General features: G+C 37.1%; 3 protein-coding genes across 7 annotated transcripts in view; 1 reads left to right on the forward strand and 2 right to left on the reverse strand.

Annotated features, from left to right (window-relative positions):
- ccdc148 (coiled-coil domain containing 148) overlaps positions 1–3,048 on the forward strand; it is a 32,397-nt gene extending 29,349 nt beyond the window's left edge. The window contains exons 13-15 of the mRNA XM_005805336.3: positions 1,944–2,061; positions 2,247–2,381; positions 2,815–3,048. Of these exons, the coding sequence (XP_005805393.2) occupies positions 1,944–2,061; positions 2,247–2,381; positions 2,815–2,958 (397 nt within the window). The 3' untranslated portion in view covers positions 2,959–3,048. The remainder of the gene's footprint in view (positions 1–1,943; positions 2,062–2,246; positions 2,382–2,814) is intronic.
- Positions 3,049–4,093: 1,045 nt separating this feature from the next.
- On the reverse strand, positions 4,094–6,672 carry upp2 (uridine phosphorylase 2). Of its 2 annotated transcripts, none has more exons than XM_005805317.2 (7): positions 6,511–6,672; positions 6,312–6,426; positions 6,070–6,228; positions 5,835–5,949; positions 5,529–5,735; positions 5,300–5,446; positions 4,094–4,770 (listed from the first exon to the last, which is right to left on the reverse strand). In XM_005805317.2, the coding sequence occupies exons 1-7, from the start codon at positions 6,561–6,563 to the stop codon at positions 4,628–4,630; spliced, it is 939 nt and encodes a 312-aa protein (XP_005805374.1). In that variant the 5' UTR covers positions 6,564–6,672; the 3' UTR covers positions 4,094–4,627. The 2 variants fall into 2 exon arrangements, with proteins under 2 accessions (XP_005805374.1, XP_023192189.1); XM_023336421.1 differs by having other exon boundaries at positions 6,312–6,440; positions 6,511–6,666.
- Positions 6,673–7,844: 1,172 nt separating this feature from the next.
- On the reverse strand, positions 7,845–11,516 carry LOC102235828 (uncharacterized protein C7orf57 homolog). 4 transcript variants are annotated; one of them, XM_023336544.1, is made up of 8 exons: positions 11,409–11,516; positions 11,171–11,217; positions 10,881–11,045; positions 10,686–10,782; positions 10,400–10,508; positions 10,121–10,197; positions 8,468–8,560; positions 7,845–8,150 (listed from the first exon to the last, which is right to left on the reverse strand). In XM_023336544.1, exons 1-7 carry the CDS (start codon positions 11,480–11,482, stop codon positions 8,476–8,478), a joined length of 654 nt encoding a protein of 217 aa, XP_023192312.1. In that variant the 5' UTR covers positions 11,483–11,516; the 3' UTR covers positions 7,845–8,150; positions 8,468–8,475. The 4 variants fall into 4 exon arrangements, with proteins under 4 accessions (XP_023192312.1, XP_023192309.1, XP_023192310.1 ...); XM_023336541.1 differs by having other exon boundaries at positions 10,400–10,511; XM_023336542.1 differs by having other exon boundaries at positions 8,453–8,560; positions 10,400–10,511.
- Positions 11,517–12,660: the final 1,144 nt, after the last annotated feature.

The following is a 12,660-nucleotide window of genomic DNA, read 5'->3' on the forward strand; positions in this document are numbered from 1 at the left end:
AGGGAGTGATTGATTTATGACGAGGGAGATTTCTAATTGTTCCAGGAGGAAAATTTGCATGTAATAAGAACAAGTTCCAGATCAGTTCAAATACATTGGAAATAAAATAAGGTTCATAGTTCACAACCTGAGCAATTTAATTGAAATACTGAATATGACCAATAATTTTTGAACATGCGTGGGTTCTCTCTGGGTACTCTTAGGTTAGGTTAATGGTTTACACAAGTCAGTGCAGTATGTCTGCAAGGTTGTTTGGTCTTTGAGTCCATGTGTTGGCCTGCGATGGACCGGGGATGGATCTCGTCGGTTGGTGAATGCTAGGAATAGGCGCCAGCCCCTCCTATCTTGAAAAGATAAACAGATGTACATAATGGATGCATGGATGATGTTGTGATGTCAATAAGCACACTGATTATATCTACTGATTTAATTCTGCCTTATTCTCATGGTTCCCACAAACTGATTTTTGTTGGTGGTAAAAGTCGTCAATAAAGCTGCCAATGCACATATTTCCTTGCTTTGGCTATCAAAATTGGACAAGGCTTGATGGTGTGCTCTGCTGTTATTTGTCTTATCTCATGGCTGCAGTAGATCCAGTTTCTTCAAAATAATTGTGTTTCTGACAATTTCTGTCAGAAACAGAGAAATTGTGTTTCTGACTTTTGAGAAACAATTTCTTTTAACCATAATTAAAGACTAATAGCTCGTCTGTTGGAACAGCACTCATCTGTTTGTTTTAAGCTTCTGTGTCATGTTCCCATCTAATGAAAGGGTAATGTAAACAATGATTTACTGATTACGTGAGCATGAAGCACAATATTTTCACAACTAATGAAAATACTGATATCAATGTGAATGATTTAAAGAAGACTGGTGTTTCTTTCAGTTCTATATGATCACCATCTGTCTATTTGATGCAGTAAAAAAAAAACCAAAACTGTAAAATTCTTTACCTGCAAAGAAAGCCATATATGAAAACATAAAATAACATAGTTACTGCACTTTTTGAGGTCGTTGTACCACAAACATGCTCCAATTTTACAGACACGCTCACACTATTTACATCATTTGTGCATACCACTTGTAAGATATGCTGCTATTGCTTTACTTTGCTGGTTATTTCGATTGGACTTGTAGGATTCTAGATTGAATCAAAGAACTCTTCTGACATGCGAGGGTTTTAAGCTCTCAGTAACCTTTTGGATCATGTTGCTTTTTGATTCATTGAAGCTATTCATGCTATTTACAGTCAGCATGTTTACAGAGCTTTTGTTCTGGTGTGGATTTGAACAAATCCAAACAAAACAAGTCGGGACACAGAACCAGTTTCCTTCTTGAACTGCATGATGGCCAGACATTCGCATGGTATTTGTACTCTCTTGTAACTTGCAATTGAACATGTAGTTTTCTGGAGCCTAGAAATTGTATCCAAGGAGGAACAAGACTTCTGCATTATTGAATTATTTGGATTTTCCCATAATCACACAAGAAAGCAGTGTGTTTCAGGTGTTATCTTACAACAGAAAAGGTTACATTTGATTTAACGGCAGGCAAAAAGGAAATGTTAGGTTATTAAAAGTGTATGTTGCTATCTGGTCTCAGTTATTCTTGACAGGTGTGATGTTTCACAAAATGCATTTCGTTTTGAAGTTTTTTGATGTGGCACCGTACGGCGCAAGATGAGGAATAATGTTAAAGCGGCTTCATGATGGAGTAAACCGCAGCTTTTAGGCTGCGTTTTGTCAGGAAGAACAAGTGGGGGGGCTGAAAAAGAGATAAAAACAAATAATCTGAGAAGAGCTGCACTCTGGCAGCACCATTAAACCCCACCGCTACCTGCAGGTTTGGTGTGAAATGATGGGTAATGCTGCCTCTGGCTGTGGTCAAGGAACAGAGGTGTCATCCAGGCCTGATGTCCGACAGCCTCTCTCTGCTCCCTTTAGGGTGCTGTTTCGCGCTGATGTGTTGCAGAAACGAATGAGGGAGAGAGAAAAGCAGGAGCTGGAGCAGCTGAGGGAGGAACGAGAGAGGCAGGATCGTCTGGAAGCTCTCAGAAAGCAGGTGAACTATTTGCCGCCCTTAACAGTTTGAGCCACTCAGCTTTGTTCTGTCAGTTCAAATTACTCACAAGGGAAGAACTGGACTCATCCTTACCTGAGCAGAAACATCAGTGCCACCTTTTGGTTGCAAGTGAGAAGACAGTCGTGAGTTACCAACATCAATGTTGTTTTATATCATCGTCTCAGGTTGAGGTGGTGGCAGAGGCCGACCCAGAGAGGATGATGGCAGATACAGAAGCTTGGAGGAGCCGACACTTGAATGAGAAAGAGTTTGAGCTGCAGAGGCCTCTCTACAGTATTAACACGTACACAGACAAACAGGTGAGGAATGATAATATCTACCCTCCGCTCACCTTTACCTGTTGTTTAAAAGATGCCAATGACTGGGTGCATTATCATTTGCTTCAATCTGCTTGTTTCCGCTCCCTATATATTGACTTTAGACAATCACTTTTTTCCCCCAGATTTCTTCAGCTACAACCAGTCATTCAGGTTTTGTTTCACTTTAGTTGAGACTGACCCATGCCATCAAAATACACAAAGCAAGTGACAATATTTGCCCTCATATCAACACACAACCAAGATCCCAAGGACACCATGTCAATCAATAAGCTGCAGAGGCTGCTGGATTTGTGGCTTCTTTGTCCCAGTTCAGAGCAAAAAGAGAAAAAAAAACATAGTTGTATAATTTAGTGGAAAAAGCTGTAAATATGTAATTAATTTACTATATGCTGGTTGTATGTCTGCCTCCCAGATTGTGTCAGATCCAAGAGTCCGAGCTGAGCAGGCTTTCCGAGAAGCTGGAGTACACCAAAACCAGTATGCCAAGGAGGCCCTGTCCCAAATCAAACCTCCTAAACCACCAAGACGAGACACAAAATCCACACTGAAATTCTGACAAGAATTGTGTTTGGCTCATATTGTTTTGTTCCAAGCATTTTTCCTTTTCTCTTTCATTTAAAACAGTAAATAAATTCATGTAGCACTTTTCTTGTTGCACTGATCACTCCAAGTTCTTTACACTGTCACCACATTAACCAGTTAACTTGCACACATTCATACACTGATACGCAGATCAGTAGACAACATGGTACAGGGGGAAGCTGGAATCAAATCCACAATCTTCCTATTGAAATTCACTGAACCGCACTGAATCGCCTCAGATCTTAATAGAGTTAAACAGCGCAGCATATATGTAAACTCAGAATGTTCCCTTTTCATTGTTTGTCATACCTCATCCTGATCTGAGTCATTTAAGAATAACATTGACCAATAGTGAACACGTACACAGCACATGTTCACAAAGACGGTCACTGTTGTAGTAGATAAAAAGTCTGACTAAATACCATAAAATGTATCATCTGCTGTAACTTACTCAATACATTTCAGATGCTGAATATGACAGATATTTTGTTGTCTCATGCCAGTTAAGCTCTTCAACTAATCATATCTTAATATCTTACAGCAGATTTTTTTATATACCAAGGAGTTTGCTACATGTTCTGATGACTTGTTATTAATGCTGCTTCAACATGCTTTAAGAGTTACAACTGAGCTGCTTTTTTGCAGCTGAAACACTAGTTTATTAGAATTTATAAGCACATATTCATTAGATCAACAAAATAATGTGCATGGCTAAGAATACAGTTTTGCAAGCCATGCATATAAAAATTGTAGCAGTGATTTGAAGTTATTAATGCTAGCCATTAAAAAAAATGCTCCTGTCTGATCCCAAATCTGATACTTAATCCCTGGTGTAAACATAAATAAGTAACACTTGATGCTATGTCCAGCCATTGCTGAGGTACTGCCAAAGTTATTATTCCAGTATGAAAAGTGTAGCAATTAATTTAAGACATAAATTCTATTATGAGTAATAAACATCATGTATTGATCTTGCATTGCTACAGTTCACATCTAACAAAGGAATTGATGATGGGTATTTATTTATTGACTGCTTACATAAGTTATTTTTTACAATGACATATGTACAGCATAAACTACTAAATATATCTTGAAAACATGCAATATTGTAATTTATTGTCTGTGTTGCTTTATTACAAGAAAGAAAAACAAAAAAAATACAAAGAAATACATTTCAAACCATAGATCACTACTGTCTAAGCTACAGTAAAACCTACGTTTTTTTTTTTTCCTTTTGTTTCAATAAGGTGCTATTTAATTTTCAGTCATTCAGATACAAAATCAAAATATGTTTATCGTCTAAACATAAGATTTTGGAGTCTACTCTAGGCATGTCAGCTTTGGTGGCATATATACAGTGGTTCACATTAACATGAAAATGAGCATACACAACACATTATTGTAAAGATTTGTATTACCTTACAAAAATAGTGCATTTAATATGAAAATATGCAACACATACTTAAATGTCTGTAAAAGCAATGTGAAATATTTATTTCAGCTTCATCAAATAAATCATAAAAAAGCATAAATATTTCTGTAATTTAACTATTAACATTAGGTACAGTGTATGTATATACATTATCAACATGATAGCCAAAGCTACATATAGTTTTTTACTGGGGTTTGGGGGGGCAGAGCGTTCAGACAACAAGTCCCAAATGTTTCTTGATAAAGTGGGACACCAGGACTTGGGGCCTCTGCTGGTACTCCACCAGAACATCATGAGGGGAGGTGATCTGGTCGCCGTCGAAGCGGTTCAGTAAGGCCACACACACCACAGCCGCTGCAGAAAGAAAGAAAGTGTTAAGTGATGGTACAATACTGTTCCAGTGCCTTATGGTTACTTGCTGCCTCTGTTAAAGATAGAATACTTAGAAGTATTCTTGTAAGGTTTCAATTATTATCCCAGCTGTTTCTCGGCTCTAGATCAACACACATCTCCCTAACTTTCACATTTTGATGAGAAGTGTCTGTGCTGTGATTAATCCAAGCAGTTTAAATATAGTAGTGTAAAATTGTGAAAGGTCCAAATGTTTTTTAACATGCACATTTTCCCCCCCACTGAATAAAAGCACATATTTCTGTGAGATTGTTCTAATGCAATTAAAGATTAATTTATCATAAGGTTGACTCTATACGCTTAGCTAGAAACGCTTATCTTTGTAAAGGATGCTGCATGTTGGAGATTCTTGCTCAGAACGGAAGTGTATTTCTGCCTGTCTTGAGACATCAAATTAGACTAATTGCCTGATGTGTTCACGGCACTTGTACTGGGTCATTCTAGTGTTCAACAATTTGTTATAAATAGACACCTTTCAGGCCACAGACTCTGCACATGGCAGCAAAGACGGTGGATTCCATCTCGATATTCCTCACTCCAGCCTCGTAAGCTTTTCTCAGATACTCCAGCTTTTCCTCATGAGAAAAAGAGCAAAGAGCTCCATCGAGTCTGCCTTGACCTGTAGAGATACAGAATATTTCAGTACATGATGAGTCCAAGAGGACTTAGAAGTGAATTATGAATGATGTTTTGCTTAGTACCTTCATAGAAGTCATGGGTGCACATAGTGTTTCCAATGACGGTTGGAATGTTTTGCGACGAGGAGCATTGCAGAAGCTCGTTGGCAACTCCTTCATCCAGCTCAGTGCTCCGAGTGATAACTTTACCCAGAACAACTTGTTCAAACTGGGGACGGAAAGAGTAGTCCACTGCTTTATCAGTGATCACCACCGTGCCTGGAGCCAGACCTGCAGATGATACATTACAATGGTTTTATAAGATTTTTCTAGATGAAAATCTATATTAAAAAAAAACTGTCGGCAGGAGAAAAAATAATCAGGTCTTACCAACTCCACCAGATGTTCCCAATCGAAACAAGACCACATCACGGCACTGGGCGTGATGAAGCAGCTTAATGAGCTCATGCAGCATGATGGAGATGGAAGGGACACCCATACCATGCTACAAAAAAAAAACAAAAAACTCTAAAAGCTGCAAATTTCCTATTTTAAAAAATCTAGCTTTAGAAGTCTGCGATAGTGAGCGCAGTTTACACTGATCTCTGTAAAAATTAATACCTACACTTATGGAAAGCACTGGTCCCACTTTGTACATGCAGTAGCGATCCGTCCCCTCACAGATATCTTTGATATCTTCTGGGATTCCCGGCAGTTTCAGCTCGTGGTGCATAAACTGGGCAAAAGCCTTCATTCGATTCGCACTGCCACCAACACACACAAACTAACAGAGAGGAACCAGTTAATACAGTGAGTTTTGTTTTATGACTGGTAGGCTTTTATTTCTGTAACTAGGCTTTTACAAACCTTAATATCTCCAAACATCTCTGGAAGGTTGTGAGTCTTTGTGCTCAAACTGAAGTGGTACAGAATGTCCTCCTCCATTGTGTCCAAATATGGATTTTTAACTTGAACCTGTTGTCTGAAAGTATTTTACTGCATATTAAAACACAGTCAGGGTCACATCCATTGTACACATAGAATCAATAGAATACAAACCACTCACTTGATGTAGTCATTGTGTTCATTCTCCATACAGTTGAGAAGAATCGGTGCCATTACTATAGGTGATGCTTTGAAATAAAGTCTTAAATGTCTTTCCAATTTGCTGTGAAACTATGAAGCACTTGATGCAGCTCTATTTTGAGTAAGAGACAACCCAACAGTGGCGTTGATATAGCCGTCACCTCTGACCTAGCCACTGATTGGTTCAGAAAAGAGGAGTAGCAGCACTTGCGCTTTTACTTAAAGTATCCACCAGCTACACGCAAACGGGAAGTACAGTGATGTTGAAATACTTAACTAAAGCAACAAAAAAAAAACCTAAACAAACAAAAAAACTGTAAAAGTAACAGGCTGTGACATAAACAGTGAGGTATGAATGAACCCTGACGTGTGTAATGTCTACAATTCAGCCAATCTGAATTCAGAAAATATCTGACGCATTCGGATAAAACCCACAGAGGGAACGTGGAGATAACTTCTGACCCTTACATGCAACAGTTTAACATCAAAGCAACAGCATACAGTATATTTAATGTATAACCAGCAACCAAATGGTTCATTCAGATGATAAACACAGGAGATAATTGTTTTCATTATTATCTCTGATATAATATCTGAGTATCCAGAGATACTCACTTAGCACTTTTTTAAGAATTGTATTATTTCAAACCTACATTAACACAAAACCTTTCATACTTTAGGTTAGATAGAATTGCCAAAATTTTGTGTTTTTGCCAAATATCAAATTAATATAAAGAACTCCTGCAGATGTATTTAAGGCACCACCTCAAACACACCGCTCCTTTGTGTGACATTATGGAAAAACGAGACCTCTACAGGTTCAGTGCATCTATATGCAATTTCTAAATGCATAAAGGTACATTTATTTGTTCAAACAATTATACACAAGTATAAACACCGTGGGAATGTCCAGTCGTCATACAGCATATCATCATTAGGAAGGAAATAAAGTTAGTGAGGTAGTGATAAAATGTTTTGATATGAAATTTGTCTCAACCTTAAAAATAAAAGACCTTGCGCAGATACTGGTTGAAGCAAGAGAATGTCACTATTAACAGTGAAACAGTCCCGATATGGTCTGAAAACCCACTCAGCACAGAAGACCAATTATAGTTTACCAAATGCAATCAAGGACAAATACAAATACCTACAATCTAATCCATTTGTGTTTTAAAATTTGTAGAAGTAAACAAAACAGAAAGGAGACTCATCAAAGCTTGTCTTGTTTATAGAAAACTAAGGCAGTCAGGTAAAGAATATGGAAGATCTGGGTGCAAAAGGGTTCATGTTAAAAGCAGAGAAAAAGAATCAGAATAATTTGGAATTTCAACTTTATTTTAGTAATCGTTTACCCATTTTCACATAAGCAGAGAAACTTTAACAAATGCATCTCCGTTACATAACAGATGAAATTAATGAGGCACCACTTACAGGCAAGAATAAATACAACAATACAGCCATAATTCATCACTTTCACACTTTTACAGATGTTGAACTTAGTAAAATGCTTGATCTCGTTCAGCAGGACAAAGTTGAGAAATTAATGTCAGAAGAAAAGATGGCAACTGTTCTTCTTGAAGTGCATGCATCCTTTTTCTGCATATCTGGCAGTCTTCCAGTCTGTTGACATGGAAATGGAGAAAGAGCAAGAGTCGCTGCATTAATCATTCCCACATAAGTCACTATCATATCTACATAACACTGTCAGGATGCTTCATAAATTTCCTAATGGTTCAAACGTTAAAGTTTTAAACAGCAAATTTGTCATTTCATGGTGCTTATTCATAAAGTAGTCACATAAAATCAATGCACTGCTTAACAGCTTGCCTTCATTTTGTTTTATCGCGTTAGAAGTGCATTCTGAGAGCATGATGAAACGAAAATGAAAATGTTTAACAATGATAAAGCGATTGTAACCTTACTGCTGCACATCTTACTGGATGAATCACTGTTGAGGTGTGCTGTCTTCTGCATAGCCAAACCTCAACAGCTTAGTCATGTCAACAGGAGCTGGTTTCTTGTCAAAAGTTCTGAAATAGCAGTGAAAATTATTATTGTTTTAAGTAGATTTTGAAAGCAGTGTAGAGTTTCGTCCATTTTCATTACATATACTGGCATAAATGTTTACTTGTTTAAGATAAACAGAGTAGAGTTAACATGGGTTAAACATTACACAGTTATGTAACTGTGGGTAAACCCCGACACTGTCTCCTGAGATAAACTCTGGCTACTGATTAAAGAAGTTTTCTTTCAACAAAGCCCACACAATCATCAACTCCCATTTCCAAAATGATCTAATCTTTGTCTTTATCTAGTCACCAAGTAACTAGATGGAGAAAGTCATATAAATAACGTATCATCTGAAAAGATTTCACCAGAAAAAGGTAAAAGAAAAACCCAGTTACAAATGGTAAAGGATTCTTACATTTTTCTCTTTTGTTTTGGTTTTCTTTTAGGACCAGACAGAAAGAAGCTGAAACTGATGTAATGTATAGGTTTTGTTTTGATTTTTCTTTTTAAATGTCTTTAAAACTTTCCTTTTGTTATGAATATAGTCCTAACCGTTTTGTTTCTGCAGCGGTGAGCAATGCGTCCTTTTTACTTTTGACATGTCATTGACATTTTCCCAGAGCTACTGGAATACACAGCTCTGATCAGCTGTAAGCCAAAACAAACAGTTGGACATCCAGACTGTCCTAGAAGCTATTGCACTTTGTCCTGCTGTATTTGACCTGACCTGTGCAAAGTGCCCACGAGCTTTTCTGCTTTGTCATCACAACATGGGAGTTAGTAGAATTTACGAATCTTACGACTTATGCTAAATACTGCTTGATTTAAATGTAGCTCCGAGACATCCTTACAAAAATGTCAGTTGACTATATTAAAAAGACATTAAACATGCCAGTTTAATGCAAATATTTCTGCAAGCAGCAGTCAGAGAATCTTTCTGTACAGTGTTTGAAGTATTCAAAAGGATCCCCCTTTTCCTCCATTTTATCACATCACAACCACAAACAAATCTATTGTGCTGGGACTGTATGCAAAATATCAGAACAAAGTAGTGTAACTCTGGAATTACACATGTAAGTTACAATGCAACAAATGTGAAAAGGTGTAAGACTTATAAAAACAAAAAGGATACAAAATTTAAAAAAAGAAAGTGAAATGCCAATGCACAGTCAATCCCAATCATAATATTATTTTAACAGCTGTGTCAAATGTACCAGCAGCTAGTTAGTATTGCATCAGTAATTATAAATGAGAAATGATCGGGATTAATCAAACTGGAGGCATTCCTATTCAAAACATAAAGCTATTGCTGCCTAACAAGCTCAAAACAGTCATAAAACTTCATTTCAATATCTTGAAGCATAAATTAGAAACATGTAGGCACCTATTAAATCTCAGTGTGGATTCTTAATGTTGCACAGCTATAGCTGAACTTCTTCCTTCTTTTTTATTCTAATAAGTATTGAAGCGCAGTAACTTATCAAAAATAACAGCTCAGTTTGTTTATGGGAGTGTTAGACACTCCTTACACAGACTTCAACAAAGGACAACAGCACCATCTTGTGACCATAGTAACTTACATTCTCTTATACTTGTTGCTCCCATATTGATTGGAAGTCTGCAACTTCTCCATCTGGTTGCAATCAGCATCTGGATCCTAAAAACAGAATAAAGTAAAAGAATATTTATGTTGACAGCATGGCAGGGTGCTGAGTTAAGATAAATAAGAAACAAAACTGGGCCAAAAGGTGAGCATATAATGTCACATTGCATCATGAACAGTCACAGTGCTTAGCTTTAAAGTGGTATAAACAAGCTCAATTAGTACAACTTGCCCCATGTGATTAATTACTACACACCTTTTCTTTTCCACTGCTGTCGTCCTCATCTTTCTCCTCCTCTGGTGAAATGTTGTCTGTCCCAAAGGGAGCCTCTAGTGGTGGGTGGGCTCCAGGGCTTTTTTGCTGGCTGCTGTAAATTATCCCCATGGAACAAACAAGAATAGGACACAAAACGTACACAACTTAATGTTATTTTTCAGTTGATACAAATCAAGTTGTTTTTAAAAATGATTCATTCACACTGTAGTTTTTTTTTTAAAATCACAAATTAAACAAGATGTAGCATATGAGATTATTTAAACACCTTGCTGTAGTGGGGTCTCCCGATTCAGTGCAGAACCAGTCTGGAGGTTTGTACGCATTTGGTGTAAAAATATTTATGTCCTCATGCCACAAAAGCCCTGTTAAACCCCAAAAGAGGAAAAATAAGGTGTTCATTTGTGGTAATGAAAAGCGAACAAAAAGCACGATTGTAATAAGACAAATGGGATGACTCTACCCTTATGTCCTCCTTGCTTTGCAAGTTTTACGTAGTCAGAATCGCTCTCCAGCACTGCAACTCTTCTCCCTTTGAGCCTCTCCTCGGGTGGGGTGCTAATGGTTGGAGACAGTCCAGGGATCTGGGAGATGTGCCCATCTTGTGTTCTGTACCCTGTTCTGACACCTGTTTGAATGCACACACATAGAAACAGACATACACAGAAAATAGTTACAACAAGTCCATCTCATCGACGTAACCTCAATCCCGCGAATTCAAATGAAGTTTAAAGTATAAACAGCTGTACTTGCCAGATTTCCCTGGTTCATCATAGGTACCAGAGAAAAGTAAGGAATTTCTGGAGAAAATACAAACAAGCCCGACATGTTAGCATCGTAGCCAATCCTAGCATAAACAGTGCAACGTTTAACTCTCTTTGGCAAGAAAAAGTTCGTTTTAACCAAGCCTCGTTGTGAACACAAAACAACACGTAAACTGTTGACAAAGTCAGATAAAGTCCACATTCAAGCATAGCTTCGTATCACTTACTCTGAATTCATTGTGCAAGCGGTCAAAAAGCTGTTGCACCCACTCTGTTTGGAAGTTTGTGAACTCGTCTCCATAGAAACGGGTTTCTCTAACAGCTGCTGCTCGGCAATGGAAGCTGCTGATAGAGAACTGTTCACACTCTACCGTATCTTTTTTTTTTTTTTTTTAGACTGCAGTTATAGTTCAGTTCAAAGCGGCAAGTCGTTTCCCCCTGCGAAAGTGATAAAGAATACGTGCTTTCTTTGAAATCGAAAACGTGTTATTGTTATTCGCTTAGAGAAAAACAGCTGGAGGTTTCAGGGTAGAAAAGACCAGATCACTCAGCGAGACAACAAAAACCAAACTGAGAATAGCGATTAGGGGAACAAGGAACAGAGGAGTTTGATTAAGTGACTTAATCAAACTGAAGAAAAGATGTAGGGAAATATGGACTGAGGCAGAGAGGGAGAATGTCTTACCAACTTGGAAAACACAGGATTCAGGAAACTGGGTAAAAAAAATATAAAACTCAAAAACATAGAATGTATAAGTAAGTAAGTAAGTAAGTAAGTAAGTAAGTAAGTAAGTAAGTAAGTAAGTAAGTAAGTAAGTAAGTAAGTAAGTAAGTAAGTAAGTAAATAAATAAATAACAAAAACAAACAAACAAACAAACAAAAAACAGGGAAACAATAGGAACAATGAATTTTAAAAAAGCACTGAGCATTCAGAAAAATAAAACACAAAAATCTACTAATTTACAGCTGTCAGATGTTTACAATCACAAAGATTAAAAAAATGTATAAAAGCACCAAAAGTTATCTAAAAAATATAATCAGGTTTTAGTAAAAACCAAATTTTTTTTTTTGATATTTTGATATTCACATTGCTGCTGAATACATTCTATCGGTTAATTGTCTGAAAAGAAAGAAAGAAAGAAAGAAAGAAAGAAAGAGAGAAAGAAAGAAAGAAAGAAAGAAAGAAAGAAAGAAAGAAAGAAAGAAAGAAAGAAAGAAAGAAAGAAAGAAAGAAAGAAAGAAAGAAAGAAAGAAAAAAAAAGAAAGAAAGATATATTAAAACTATTTTTTCCAGACATAACAAAATTGATTACAAAACTTCCCAATCAATTTAGACAGACAGGGAAATGTTCAAGCAGAGAGATGTTTTTAAAAGCTACTTGACTCGAATCACCTCTAGTGTCAGGTTTGTGGCCCAGGCAGTTGTTGAAGCATCGAGTTTTTTTTTTTTCTTCAATGTTGTGAACATGCGCAGAGCA

This window comes from Xiphophorus maculatus, chromosome 7 (genome assembly GCF_002775205.1).
Source record: "Xiphophorus maculatus strain JP 163 A chromosome 7, X_maculatus-5.0-male, whole genome shotgun sequence".
In the NCBI taxonomy this organism is placed as follows: domain Eukaryota; kingdom Metazoa; phylum Chordata; class Actinopteri; order Cyprinodontiformes; family Poeciliidae; genus Xiphophorus; species Xiphophorus maculatus.

Coding starts and splice junctions, on each gene's coding strand:
- LOC102235828 (XM_023336541.1), bottom strand. CDS start 11,482: ATGGAGACGAGTTCACAAACTTCCAAACAGAGTGGGTGCAACAGCTTT. Junction 11,046..11,170: donor TGATGAACCAGGGAAATCTG/GCAAGTACAGCT, acceptor GCATTCAAACAG/GTGTCAGAACAGGGTACAGA. Junction 10,198..10,399: donor ACAGCAGTGGAAAAGAAAAG/GTGTGTAGTAAT, acceptor TTCTGTTTTTAG/GATCCAGATGCTGATTGCAA.
- upp2 (XM_005805317.2), bottom strand. CDS start 6,563: ATGGCACCGATTCTTCTCAACTGTATGGAGAATGAACACAATGACTAC. Junction 6,229..6,311: donor AGATGTTTGGAGATATTAAG/GTTTGTAAAAGC, acceptor CCTCTCTGTTAG/TTTGTGTGTGTTGGTGGCAG. Junction 5,950..6,069: donor GACCAGTGCTTTCCATAAGT/GTAGGTATTAAT, acceptor TTTTTTTTGTAG/CATGGTATGGGTGTCCCTTC.